Raw genomic sequence first — 14183 nt, forward strand, 5'->3', positions numbered from 1 at the left:
CTAAATGCAAACAATACGCCACTTTGAATGTATATCGCCAAATGGTAAAAAAAAATGCACAGGAATTCAAACCTTTTTTTTATACACCTGTGTATCAGCTTATTTTGGGAAAGTGGCACATGTGTAACAGAGATGTCACAAGTGCAACCCAAACTACACATATGAACCCAAAGCAACACATATTTGAAACCTGGTTCAGCACTTAGAGACCGTCTTTGGTATTATGCACATTATAAAATACCAATTAATTAATGATTGATGACATTTAAGCAATCACCAAAAGGACTTTGTGAAAATAGGTGTGTCTTTAAACAGAGTTTAATGAAATAATGTCACCAGATCCAGTAGAGTTATTGCAAAACTGTAAATGCTTTATTTATTTTCCACAGTTTTCTTAACCTTGTAAGAAATAATTAACATCAGTGATTACATTCTCATATTTAATAACATGTTCAAGGATAGAAAATACGCCTGATCATAATATTTGTAAACATGCACGTACCGACCGACTGCACCGCTATCAGCCCATCTTTCAAGTGTGGGCTGGGGTCACGTGAGATTCTGGCCAATCATGAGGCTACAGGAAAACCCATCCCCGCACTAAGCGACAGTATTATTTAACAATGAGCTAAAACAATCATTGGCTTTTCCTTTTAACCGTAAGCATTTGCTTGATAGCAGATTCCGGAAATAAACTATATATCAGAACAGTAACAATGGTCTTTGACTAGCAATGTTTTCTCCAGAACCACAGGGAGTAGCTACTGACTAGATCTCGGGAAAGACCTCGAAAGAGTGGGATCTTTTAAAGGGCATGGCATATTGCGATTGGGCTGTGGCAAGTTCTCAGTGGCCAGGCCAGATAGATCTCAGTCAGTCAGGAAATAGCTGAATGCATTGGAACTATGCATGCATTCACCCCTTTGTCCGGGAGAGACACAAATGTATTCAAGCGTTACTACCACTGGTCAATACTCACTATTATGGACTCCAAAGCCTGTGACATGGGTATAGACGGATATCTTCAGCCCCATAACAGTTCAATTCAAATAGTTACTCGGCTAACAACTTAGGCACTAGATTGTTAGTCAGCATAGACCTTACACTGTGCTGCGGAACACAACACTCTCAAGCTCTTCATGGGGTTGCTACTGCAATCTAAAGGGCTGTGCGGCTTTCCAGCTGGGTATATGCTTAAGAACAATCTTGCATACACAGATAACAGCCAGCATTGTCTCAGGTTTGAATACTATTAGATGGTTAGCGTATTTAAATCGCCCCACTTTTTTCGCTGCAGCTTTTTTCACCATGGTGTTTCCCCCCGGCTGTTTTTGCTGATTTAAATAAAATTATATATATGTGTTGTTTGTTTGGGTAGGGGCCTTGGGGGTGGTGGGGTTGGGAAGACCGCCATTTGAAACAACTAAAAAAACAGCACAGAAATGGCTGTGGTGAAAACACCATGGTGAAAATAGCCACAGCAACAATTGCGGCAATTAAAACATGTGCATCCCTATTAGAACTTCACCAGTGGGTGCAGGTGTCATATTTACACACCGTTTTTTATGTTTGCACACTGAACGCTAAGAAATCTGCACACAAACAAGAAAGTCGATGTTGCACCATGAAGCCGAAAGACACTCAGAAATGGCTGCTATGACACGGATTTCAAGCTGCTAGAAAAGGAAACAGCAGTCCTCTTTCAGTTGTAATCATTTGGGAAGCAAAAAAAGCCATGCATAGTTTAGCAATGAAGTCCGGTAGGCAAGAAAAGAGAGAGAGAGAGAGAGAGAGAGAGAGAGAGAGAGAGAGAGAGAGAGACGCGCAGTGGTGGACAGTCAGGCACTCGAAGGGACGGGATCGCTGGAATGCCCGATAATACCAAGACCTATTGCCCAGACACCAAGGATCCTGATTGGCTGCCAGAAAACTCATTTTGAACGATGGAAGGTACTAATTAGGTTTATTACTTGAGTCATCGGTTAATAGATGGATGGGAGAAGCCTAGTGTCACCCCATTTGTGTCAAGGAATATTTAAGAAGGCAAATTCGCAGGGGACTTTTTTCATGTTCCTGGGGAAACCCTACGGGAAATGACAGAGATTTGTTTAATTCCTGCATCACTTTGATTCCTAAAATACAACATATAGCCAAACCAGTGTTCTTCACCCTAGAACAAGTCAGTGCATTTTCCTCGAACACCTAGAAAGGTTAATGCATATTTCTTAGTGGGTCCTGAACGACAAGGAAAGAGATAATATCTGGATATTTTCAAGCACTAGAACCCCATGGCAGCTGATGTGCAGTAGTGAAGCAAGTCTAGGGAAAGACTTAGAGATTAATGCGGTTTTGCCTTAATCCTTATAGAAGTGGACATCTAAAAGTGGAGGCAAATGGGCTCTTGCACACTGACAACCTTTTTTACTGGTGTTAATCCGGTGTTTAAGGTAGCAATGCACTTGGTACACGCAGTAAGGCGAAGTGATTCTTGCATACTGACCATCTTTTTTACTGGTGGTAATCCGGTGTTTAAGGTAGCAAGGCATTAGGTACACGCAGTGAGGCAAATGGATTCTTGCACACTGCCCATCGTTTTTACTGGTGGTAATCCGGTGTTTTAGGTAAAAAGGCATTAGGTTCAGGCAGTGAGGCAAAGGGATTCTCGCACAGTGACCATCTTTTTTACTGGTGGTATTCTGCTGTTTAAGATAGCAAGGCATTAGGTTCAGGCAGTGAGGCAAAGGGATTCTTGCACACTGACCATCTTTTTTACTGGTGGTAATCCGGTGTTCAAGGTAGCAAGGCATTAGGTTCAGGCAGTGAGGCAACGGGATTCTTGCACACTGACCATCTTTTTTACTGGTGGTAATCCAGTGTTTAAAGTAGCAAGGCATTAAGTTCGGGCAAAGAGGCAAAGGGATTCTTGCACACTGACCATCTTTTTTTCTGGTGGTAATTCGGTGTTTAAGGTAGCAAGGCATTAGGTTCAGGCAGTGAGGCAAAGGGATTCTTGCACACTGACCATCTTTTTTTCTGGTGGTAATTCGGTGTTTAAGGTAGCAAGGCATTAGGTTCAGGCAGTGAGGCAAAGGGATTCTTGCACACTGACCATCTTTTTTACTGGTGGTAATCCAGTGTTTAAGGTAGCAAGGCATTAGGTTCAGGCAGTGAGGCAAAGGGATTCTCGCACACTGACCACATTTTTTTACTGGTGGTAATCCAGTGTTTAAGGTAGCAAGGCATTAGGTTCGGGCAAAGAGTGATTCTTGCACACTCACCATCTTTTTTACTGGTGGTAATCCGGTGTTTAAGGTATCAAGGCATTAGATTTGGGTAGTGAGGCAAAGGGATTCTTTCAAACTGACCTTTTTTATTGGTGGTAATCCGGTGTTTGAGGTAGCAAGGCATTAGGTTCAGGTAGTGAGGCAAAGGGATTCTTGCACACTGACCATCTTTTTTACTGGTGGTAATCCGGTGTTTAAGGTATCAAGGCATTAGATTTGGGTAGTGAGGCAAAGGGATTCGTGCACACTGACCATCTTTGTTACTGGTGGTAATCCGGTGTTTAAGGTATCAAGGCATTAGATTTGGGTAGTGAGGCAAAGGGATTCTTGCACACTGACCATCTTTGTTACTGGTGGTAATCCGGTGTTTAGGGTAGCAGGTCATTAGGAACAGACAGTGAGGCAAAGGGATTCTTGCACACTGACCATCTTTTCTACTGGTGGCAATCCAGTGTTTAATGTCGCAAGGAATTAGGTTCAGGCAGTGAGGCAAAGGGATTCTTGCACACTGACCATCTTTGTTACTGGTGGTAATCCGGTGTTTAAGGTAGCAAGGCATTAGGTTCGGGTAGTGAGGCCAAGGGATTCTCGCACACTGACCATCTTTGTTACTGGTGGTAATCTGGTCTTTAAGGTAGCAGGGCATTAGGTTCACGCAGTGAGGCCAAGGGATTCTTGCACACTGACCATCTTTGTTACTGGTGGTAATCCGGTGTTTAAGGTAGCAAGGCATTAGGTTCGGGTAGTGAGGCCAAGGGATTCTTGCACACTGACCATCTTTGTTACTGGTGGTAATCTGGTTTTTAAGGTAGCAGGGCATTAGGTTCAGGCAGTGAGGCAAAGGGATTCTTGCACACTGACCATCTTTGTTACTGGTGGTAATCCGGTGTTTAAGGTAGCAAGGCATTAGGTTCGGGTAGTGAGGCCAAGGGATTCTTGCACACTGACCATCTTTGCTACTGGTGGTAATCTGGTTTTTAAGGTAGCAGGGCATTAGGTTCAGGCAGTGAGGCCAAGGGATTCTTGCACACTGACCATCTTTGTTACTGGTTTTAATCCGGTGTTTAAGGTAGCAAGGCATTAGGTTCAGGCAGTGAGGTCAAGGGATTCTTGCACACTGACCATCTTTGTTACTGGTGGTAATCCGGTGTTTAAGGTAACGGGACATTAGGTTCAGGCAGTGAGGCCAAGGGATTCTTGCACACTGACCATCTTTGTTACTGGTGGTAATCCGGTGTTTAAGGTAGCAAGGCATTAGGTTCGGGTAGTGAGGCCAAGGGATTCTTGCACACTGAACATCTTTGTTACTGGTGGTAATCTGGTTTTTAAGGTAGCAGGGCATTAGGTTCAGGGAGTGAGGCCAAGGGATTCTTGCATACTGACCATCTTTGTTACTGGTGGTAATCCGGTGTTTAAGGTAGCAAGGCATTAGGTTCGGGTAGTGAGGCCAAGGGATTCTTGCACACTGACCATCTTTGTTACTGGTGGTAATTTGGTTTTTAAGGTAGCAGGGCATTAGGTTCAGGCATTGAGGCCAAGGGATTCTTGCACACTGACCATCTTTGTTACTGGTTTTAATCCGGTGTTTAAGGTAGCAAGGCATTAGGTTCGGGTAGTGAGGCCAAGGGATTCTTGCACACTGACCATCTTTGTTACTGGTGGTAATCTGGTTTTTAAGGTAGCAGAGCATTAGGTTCAGGCAGTGAGGCCAAGGGATTCTTGCACACTGACCATCTTTGTTACTGGTTTTAATCCGGTGTTTAAGGTAGCAAGGCATTAGGTTCAGGCAGTGAGGCCAAGGGATTCTTGCACACTGACCATCTTTGTTACTGGTGGTAATCCGGTGTTTAAGGTAACAGGACATTAGGTTCAGGCAGTGAGGCCAAGGGATTCTTGCACACTGACCATCTTTTTTACTGGTGGCAATCCAGTGTTTAATGTAGCAGTGAGGCCAAGGGATTCTTGCACACTGACCATCTTTGTTACTGGTGGTAATCCGGTGTTTGAGGTAGCAAGGCATTAGGTTCAGGTAGTGAGGCAAAGGGATTCTTGCACACTGACCATCTTTGTTACTGGTGGTAATCCGGTGTTTAAGGTAACAGGACATTAGGTTCAGGCAGTGAGGCCAAGGGATTCTTGCACACTGACCATCTTTTTTACTGGTGGCAATCCAGTGTTTAATGTAGCAGTGAGGCCAAGGGATTCTTGCACACTGACCATCTTTGTTACTGGTGGTAATCCGGTGTTTGAGGTAGCAAGGCATTAGGTTCAGGTAGTGAGGCAAAGGGATTCTTGCACACTGACCATCTTTTTTACTGGTGGTAATCCGTTTTTAAGGTAGCAAGGCATTCAAGATCCAATTGATGCACCGTCCTGTTTATCGACTTTCTATCCGTGCCGTGAAAAGCGCTGCGGCGTAAAGCATATTAGCTACTCTTTGGAGCGGCTCACGTTTGGTTTATAATCTGCAACCTACATTACAAGGTGATTCCTGATCAGAATGATCACATTCACAACTGACATTCGAAGAATAATCCCACTACAATAAAACTATGATTCATTGTCATTTGGTGAATGGTAGGGTCATGTTTATGAACTGCTCCCGACCCTTGCTGCTACTTTGGACTGGACCCATTCCTTCACCCGTTCGAAGTTGATAAGAATGTTGGGCGTAGTTTTGGCAACATATACTCAATGTTTGGATTACATGCCATTGGCTGGGTTTTTGTGATGCCATAAAGTTTGGGCAGTTTTCAGGATTACCTAAACGCGAGCAAATGCACAAACTCTGACCTGTTTTTAGTTCACTTTTCCACAGCACTATGGGCAGAATTCACAAAGGTCATTGTCTACCTGATTGTGATAAGTGCACTCGTGAGAGAGATTCCAAACAGAGAATTGGTTTGTGCAGTAGCCTTTATACAGGCACATTCTTCCAAACCAATGAATATGGGGCATGGGTGCGTGCAACAGGAGTGGCTGCCAACGTATCCTTGAATCAGGAAAGGATCATCTCTGGGATACAGCTATCCCCGGGATACAGCTACCCCTGAGATATAGCTATCCCTGCGGATACAGCTATCCCTGGAGACACAGCTAACCCTGAGATATAGCTATCCCTGCGGATACAGCTATCCCTGGAGATACAGCTACCCCTGAGATATAGCTATCCCTGCGGATACAGCTATCCGAGATAAAGCTCTCCCTGGGGATGCAGCTATCCCTGGGGATGCAGCTATCCCTGGGGATACAGATATCCCTGAGATACAGATACAGCTATCCCTGGGATACATCTATCCCTGGTGACGCAGCTATCCCTGGTGACGCAGCTATCCCTGGTGACGCAACTATCCCTGTGGATGCAGTTATCCGTGGGGATAGAGCTATTCCACAGATACAGCTATCCCTGGGATACAGCTATCCCTGGGATACAGCTATCCCTGGGATACAGCTATCCCTAGGGATAGAGCTATCCCTGAGATACAGCTATCCCTGGGATACAGCTAGGGACCTAAATGACCTGGGAAAAATATTGCCCAGGACAGTCATATTAGCACACGTGCAAATCCTAGAGCATGCGCATATGCAGTTTGCACATATGCAAATGTGCATTGCAATTGCATAAAGTAATTTCACTGTTATAAGGCTGCTATAAGACTGGGATGTCCTAGCTCAGATATATGTGTTCCCAACCGCTGCTCTTAAAGTTGACATTTATTGAGTGTCTATAAAGATATGCCCACTAATTAAGCCCTACAGCAATGCATTCCTATTGGCCAAAACCATTTCAGAAAATGCATCGATTAGTAGTTCAGGCTTTGTTTGTTCAAAGAGAAGAATTGTCCTATTTATTCCAATGCTTGGTAATGATGTCAATTTCTGTCAAGACGGCACAGGCACATATATTCATACACTTGAGACGGACATCTCTAGCACATGGTTGGTGATTATATTCCAATAACGCATATATCACCATTGAAAACACTCCTGATTTTAGGATTGTTTGAGAGACAATTCACTCACACAAAGGAGCTGGCTGTTCCCATCCTACTCTTCCCTCTCACTCCAAAAAGAATAAACGTGTGTCACAGAAAATGTTTGGGGAATACTAGAAATCACTCAGGGATGGGCCTGTACTGTAGCAAGTACTGTAATCAGGGTATTCAGTGCTGAGCCTGTACTGTGCTAGGCACGCTGATTAGGGTTTGCAATGCACATCCTGAACTGTACTAGGCACCCTGTGCAGGCTGCGCAGTGCTGAGCCTGAACTGTACCACGCTCTGATTAGGTTGCTCAGTGCTGATCCTCAAATGCAATAAGCACTCGAATTATGGTGCTTTGTGCTGAGCCTGTAGCCCTGTACTGTGCTAGGAACTCTGATTAGGGGTCTCAGTGCTGTGCCTGTACTGTGCTAGGAACTCTGATTAGAGGTCTCAGTGCTGAGCCTGTAGTGTGCTAGGAACTCTGATTAGGGGTCTCAGTGCTGAGCCTGTACTGTGCTAGGAACTCTGATTAGGGGTCTCAGTGCTGAGCCTGTACTGTGCTAGGAACTCTGATAAGGGGTTTCAGTGCTGAGCCTGTACTGTGCTAGGAACTCTGATTAGGGGTCTCAGTGCTGAGCCTGAACTGTGCTAGGAACTCTGATTAGGGGTCTCAGTGCTGAGCCTGAACTGTGCTAGGAACTCTGATTAGGGGTCTCAATGCTGAGCCTGAATTGTGCTAGGAACTCTGATTATGGGTCTCAGTGCTGAGCCTGTACTGTGCTAGGAACACTGATTAGGGGTCTCAGTGCTGAGCCTGTACTGTGCTAGGAACTCTGATTAGGGGTCTCACTGCTGAGCCAGTACTATACTAGGAACTCAGATTAGGGGTCTCAATGCTGAGCCTGTACTGTGCTAGGAACTCTGATTAGGGGTCTCAGTGCTAGAAACTCTGATTCTGATTAGGGGTCTCAATGCTGAGCCTGAACTGTACTAGGTTTGCTGTGGAGGCTGCCCAGTGCTGATCCTGAACTGTGCAAAGAACTCTCATTAAGGGGACCCGTGCTGAGCCTGAACTATACCACACTATGACGTTTTTCAGTTCTGCCCCTGAACTGTATTAAGCACTCTAATTGCAGTGCTTTGTGCTGAGCCTGTATTGTACCACACTCTCTAATTAGGTTGCTCAGCGCTGAGCCTGAACTGTATTAAGCACTCTAATTGCAGTGCTTTGTGCTGCGCCTGTACTGTACCATCCTTTCTGGTTAGGTTGTTCAGCGCTGAGCCTGAACTGCATTAAGCACTCTTATGGCGGTGCTTTGTGCTGAGCCTGTATTGTACCATTCTTTCTGATTAGGTTGCTCAGCGCTGATCCTGAACTGCATTAAACACTCTAATTGCGGTGCTTTGTGCTGAGCCTGTACTGTACCATCCTTTCTGGTTAGGTTGTTCAGTGCTGAGCCTGAACTGCATTAAACACTCTAATTGCGGTGCTTTGTGCTGAGACAGTACTGTACCATGCTTTCTGATTAGGTTTTTCAGTGCTGAGCCTGAACTGTACTAAGGACTTCAATAGCGGTACTTTCTGCAGAGCCTGTACTGTACCACGCTTTCTGATTAGGGTGTTCAGTGCTGAGCCTGAACTGCATTAAGCACTCTAATTGCGGTGCTTTGTTCTGAGCCTGTGCTGCACCACGCTTTCGGATTAGGTTGTGCCGTGCTGACCATGAACTGTATTAAGCATCCTGATTAACGTGCTCTGTGTTGACCCCGAATCGTGCTACTTATCTTTGCGTTTTCTGAGCAGACTGTCCGAAGCACTCTGATTAGGTTGCTCAATGTAGAGCCTGAACTGGACTAAGGACTCTGATTAGGGTGCTTTCCGCACATTGACCAGAGAGCTTAGTAATGTAGAGGTCCACCTCTACTGTCCTAAGATCTGTGATCAGTGTGCACCGTCATTAGCCCAAACCATGGCCTGCTAATGGCAAGAAGGTCTTGGGGTCCCAATGACATTTACTCATGAGAGCCGCAGCGGGCCTGATCCGTAATGCCTGGGTGCATCGTATCCAGAGGGGCACACCTCACAAGCCCTGTATCCAGAAGCAGGACTTGAGTGTTGCTGGGGTGTCCGGGCCGCGGGTAGCTGAAATGGTGCAACACCTGCCTGTCCTTGCCTATGAACAGATGCTGCAACCCCTATTATAACCAGCTACCCGATCATCGATAAACATCTCAAACAACAAGCCCAAAAGCGAAGGATACAGTCCAAGCTTCCAAGGGCTTTCACAGGTCATCTACTTCATGGACCTTCGCCCCACAACGGCAAGGAGTTATCACTTGACAAATGCGATGCACAAAGACCTTGTAAGTGCCGGCACGGCCAATAGGGCGTAGGACTGGACAACTGTAAATACGGATCAATAACTCACCTTACTCAGAAGAGCCCCGGGGGCAGGCGTCTTTTTAGAGACCTCCTGGACTTTCCATGAACGTCTTTGTAGCCCATTCCGAATGACCAATGGCAGAACCCTCCCTGATCAAAGAGCTCTTACACAGCCTGGTTGTGTTTTTTTGGTTAGTTAAAACGGTATCAGGTAATATTATCCCCATATATATGATTGCCGTAAATAATATCGGCGGGAAAAGGTTGTGGTGATATTATGTGGGTGACCATATATATGGGAACAGGGGAAAAAAGTAAAAAAAAGGTTTGGGGGTTGCGGGGGTGTCTCCCGCATGTTCCATGCAATAATGTCACCTCAAAAAACGGCCATTTTTCAGCGATATTTTTGCATGCCGAGATTTTTGTGGCGACATTATTACATGGAACCGTTGAAACAATCCTTGTTTCTAAGAAGATGTGACGGAACTGAAAGTTCATTATGAAACGTATATCAAGGAGGAATAAAATCCATGGAGCATCCACATGTAACACCATTAAGGAAATAGGGATTCCCAGCATTCCCCAATGCAATAGCCTTCTATGAATCCCAGAGGATCGCCATTAAATCGCCTCTGTACATCCTCCTTATTATCACCTACTAAGGCTGGTTCACGCTTTGGTGGTTTCTTGAAGGAGTCCTGACGCAGAGTTGGGTGCTTCAGTGATATATATCTCTATGCATCCCAGGAACGACCCTACTCTTGGGAATGCATCAAAATACCCCCCTATATAGACACTTCCACGTGGGACCTAATTTTAAAGTACAGAAAATGCACCTAAGGAAAGGACAAGGGCCATAAGGATGACTGGTTTTAGTAATGAGCAGGATGGCTGCGTTAAAAGAAACAGATGCACGTGTCCTTTACGTTAGGAGAAGCACTGTATCACGTATTCCTCGCGCACACCATTCCTCATAACTCAATCCTGCACCCCTGCAATGCCCTATACAGAAAGAATTGTCTGTTTATCCAGGGATGTGTCTACGGAAGGACTCATTTCATTCAAACTTTGGGAAAAACAACCATCCCAGTACCACTGCTCTACAATCTAAATTCATTTCTCTGAGGACTACACAAATGGTCATCTGTTATTTTACACAACAACCCCAAAAGACTCCGCTGTCAGCTCTTGCCTCGTGCGGAGAACATTTTTTAAGGATGGCAGGTTCAGTACCACAGGTCTACATATCAAATATTACATGTTTAGAAGACACATTTGTTCAAGGGTTGCAGGCCATCCACCACGGTACGGCTTTGGGAGGCATCTTCCACACGTCCAGGATTATTACGCGACTGTAACTTCTTCAGGTTCCGAGCTATTCCGTGTCTTCACCACAGACAAGTGGAAGTATTGATTCGATGAACGTTGGCTGTAGCAATTGGAACATGGCGTGATGCAATCAATTACGAGGCATGGGTTGATCAGTCATCTACGCGTTGAAGCGATTTACATGATTGTCTAGTGTTCAGGCTTCACAACAATGTCATGTTAATTGAGTTATGTTGCCTCATAGATCTTTTAGAACTTCAAGTGCTTGGCCATGACATTGCTAACTGGCCTTGACAATGGCAATTCTCCCTGTACAAAATAGCATCATACGATCGTGACGTAGATGCGTGTTGCTGCAACAACAAATGCATAATTATTTTTGCAAGGCACTATTTTGCTTGTTTTTTAAATATTTGGTGAATTTGAAGCAATCCTGAAAGCATGGCATAAAGCAATGATGGACGGCTCTTTGGTTTCTGATCGCAGATCTCATCCTGGCATACCATAGATTATGGTTCAATGATATACAATCAGTGGTGGCATAGCTGAGGCTCAGACAGGGGTATTTCGTCACAGGCACTATCCATGGTAGGCACGCGATGAGGATCCGTTGGGTTTTTTGTGGGAGGCACCATATTCTGGAAGGATTTAGACAAATCCTTCATCGGGTTTACAGTATATTACTGCATGCCTCCGCAGCCTCCCAAGCCATGATGTACAGAAATCCATTCCTTTACAAAAATCTGTCTCCCGGCCAAATAGTGCAAAATATAACAAGAGGTCCTGTTCATTTCCTAAATTTCCTACTTGAAGTCTGGTTTCATTTCCGCAATGGGAAGGAAGTGAGCGGTACTTTGACTCCAGCCGCGGCCCTAACGTGGGAAACAAAAGAATAGATTAATTGACGAAGAACATCTGAATCCATTCAATTTCAATGTTCACAGGGAAGCAAGTTTCAGCACCCATGAATCAGTGCGATCAATGTCATCTTCTCCTTGGCGTAAGTGCAAGATTGTATTGTACAGTATGGAACCGCTGAGCAAGCCCTCCCACTGGCATTGCCCCCAAATACCAAAATCCAGCCAGGTTTTCAGGAGATCCACAATGAATATGTAGGAGCAGTATTTACATACAATGAACTTCTCTGGAGGCTATTTGCATAGCTGCCATGATGAAAACCTGGCTGGATTGTTAGTATTCAGTGGCTCAGTACCTCCAGCTCAGCTGTGAAGTGCACTAAGAATAATAGCACCCCCTGGCTGAGAGGCATCCAATCAGAATGAGGAGAATGTGGGTTCTACCTTGCACCACAAGCCTGTGTTCTTGCTTTCAATTGCTATAGTCTCTTGGCGTGTTTTGCCTTGACCTATGCATCGTATCAGGCGGCCATCTTGTTCCCTGGCATATTTTGATACCCTTTGGTCTGACACATTGGTACACTACCTCAATTTAATTCTTATATGGGGCAACAGTCTTTTAAAGAATATTGTATAGAGAAAGAAGTGGTCATCTCAGCAATCAGGCTGCAGTGGAGGAGACATTATTCAGAGACTGTCTACTTCTGCGCAGTCACGTGGCCACAATACCTCACCCTTACGAGAGTGCGGTTATTCTGAACAAGAAACAAACAGGCTTTTCTGCGCTGCCCACATTATCACAATTTAAGAAAATATGTTCATGGGGGACATAGTTAAAAAAGATCTGGAGAGCGGGGGTTGCAGAACCCCGCTATCGGTACTATCATACGAAACCCAACTTTATTATAGTAAATCGTTCTTCACTGGCTTTTTGATGACTTTATAGGAATGGCATCTTTTCAATGGCTTAACCTTAATATTGATTATCATGGCTGGGAAAAGATTAATCAGAGGGCAGGGGGTTAAATTAGAGATGACCCAGAAGGAAAAATGGTGAATATGGTTATTTGAAACAGCACAGTGTGTATTATATGCAGTCCAATTCCGTTAACTTGACGATAAACTATTAGATCTGTGAACCATTTTTATATATTCTATTCAGCATAATTTAATTACTGATTCTGCTGAATGGCCCAAACTATAATACTGTGTTCTATTGTGTTTGTGGGTCTTAGGACAATGATTTATTTTAAATAAACGAATTTTCTGATTAAAAACACTCCCAAAATAACACATAAGTGATATTTCAAGCATTTTTAAAATCTGTTCTAAAACTAATAACAAAATTGCAGGATAATATAAATATTGTGAAACTAAGATCGTACATCTTTAAAAAAGAAACTAAAATGTGTTTTTGTATTGTACGTCATGCTGGACGCCAGCCTCAAAGCATGGGACCGGTTATTGATCCCTTGAAGTACGCTGCGCTCCAAGATGAGCGCGTCGCGCTTGGGCTTTATTCCCAGCCCTGACATATACAACTCTTTTATCAAGAAATAGGAGTAAGAGGTATGGTTATTATTAAGCAGGCTGATGCAGATACAGCAAGACTGCTCACTTGCTTTCTGGCCAAATGTAAACAGAGGTATATGGAAACTTACTTTTGAGGAAGCACCGGCCTGTTAAAGAAAAGAAAAAGAATCATTAGCTTTTAAGAGACATTTGTTGCCAGTAATAATTTGCAGCTCAGCATGCAGTAATTCATCTAAGAAAATACTTTGAATAAAGGCACTAATTAATTATGAGGTACTACTGTCCACAACTCTGGGCCAAATAATACTACCATGCTCCCACCGCTGCTAAAATAATTTACTGAGTTACTTCAGTTAATAAGGCGATATACACAGAGGTCCGCATCCCAAGTCGCCAAGTAGTTTGTATGCGGGTGATAAGTTTGTTTAACTTAAATTAAAACACTTTTAAAAAGTACCCTGCGGTGTGGCACCTCACAATACTTCTGAAGTCCATTTTCTATGTTGATGACCGTGACAACATAAACAGAGAAAAGCACTTGAGAACCTACCCATGGGTGCTGCGCCACAAAGTTAGTTGCCTTTTTAAAAAATGTTAAAAACACCTTTAACACCCGTGTATGAACTACACGGGTGCTAAGGGATAAGGAAGAGTGGAGGAGAAAAAAGGGGCGCAGGCCAGCAACCCTCGAGGCTGCCCGGAACGTGGGATTGGACTAGAGAATACAGCCCGTGTTACAAGCATCCTGATTGGCCAGCGACCCCTTCCAAGGTGCTTATTGTGATGGCACATATTGCTAACTGTACACCACATT

General features: G+C 44.3%; 1 protein-coding gene and 1 long non-coding RNA gene across 4 annotated transcripts in view; one reads left to right on the plus strand and one right to left on the minus strand.

Annotated features, from left to right (window-relative positions):
- Window positions 1-350: 350 nt before the first annotated feature.
- LOC138516887 (disintegrin and metalloproteinase domain-containing protein 33-like) overlaps window positions 351-14183 on the minus strand; it is a 629971-nt gene continuing 616138 nt past the window's right edge. For all 3 annotated transcript variants that reach the window (XM_069632337.1, XM_069632338.1, XM_069632336.1), the window contains exons 23-24: window positions 13498-13515; window positions 351-11851 (exon numbers count right to left, since the gene is read on the minus strand). In XM_069632337.1, coding sequence (XP_069488438.1) covers window positions 11800-11851; window positions 13498-13515 — 70 coding nt within the window. In that variant the 3' untranslated portion in view covers window positions 351-11799. The remainder of the gene's footprint in view (window positions 11852-13497; window positions 13516-14183) is intronic.
- The window catches only part of LOC138516888 (uncharacterized), a 125705-nt gene continuing 113359 nt past the window's right edge, over window positions 1838-14183 (plus strand). The window contains exon 1 of the long non-coding RNA XR_011282329.1: window positions 1838-1950. This is a non-coding gene — a long non-coding RNA (uncharacterized lncRNA). The remainder of the gene's footprint in view (window positions 1951-14183) is intronic.

This window comes from Ambystoma mexicanum, chromosome 6q (assembly GCF_040938575.1).
Source record: "Ambystoma mexicanum isolate Mex_15411 chromosome 6q, UKY_AmexF1_1, whole genome shotgun sequence".
Taxonomy (NCBI): domain Eukaryota; kingdom Metazoa; phylum Chordata; class Amphibia; order Caudata; family Ambystomatidae; genus Ambystoma; species Ambystoma mexicanum.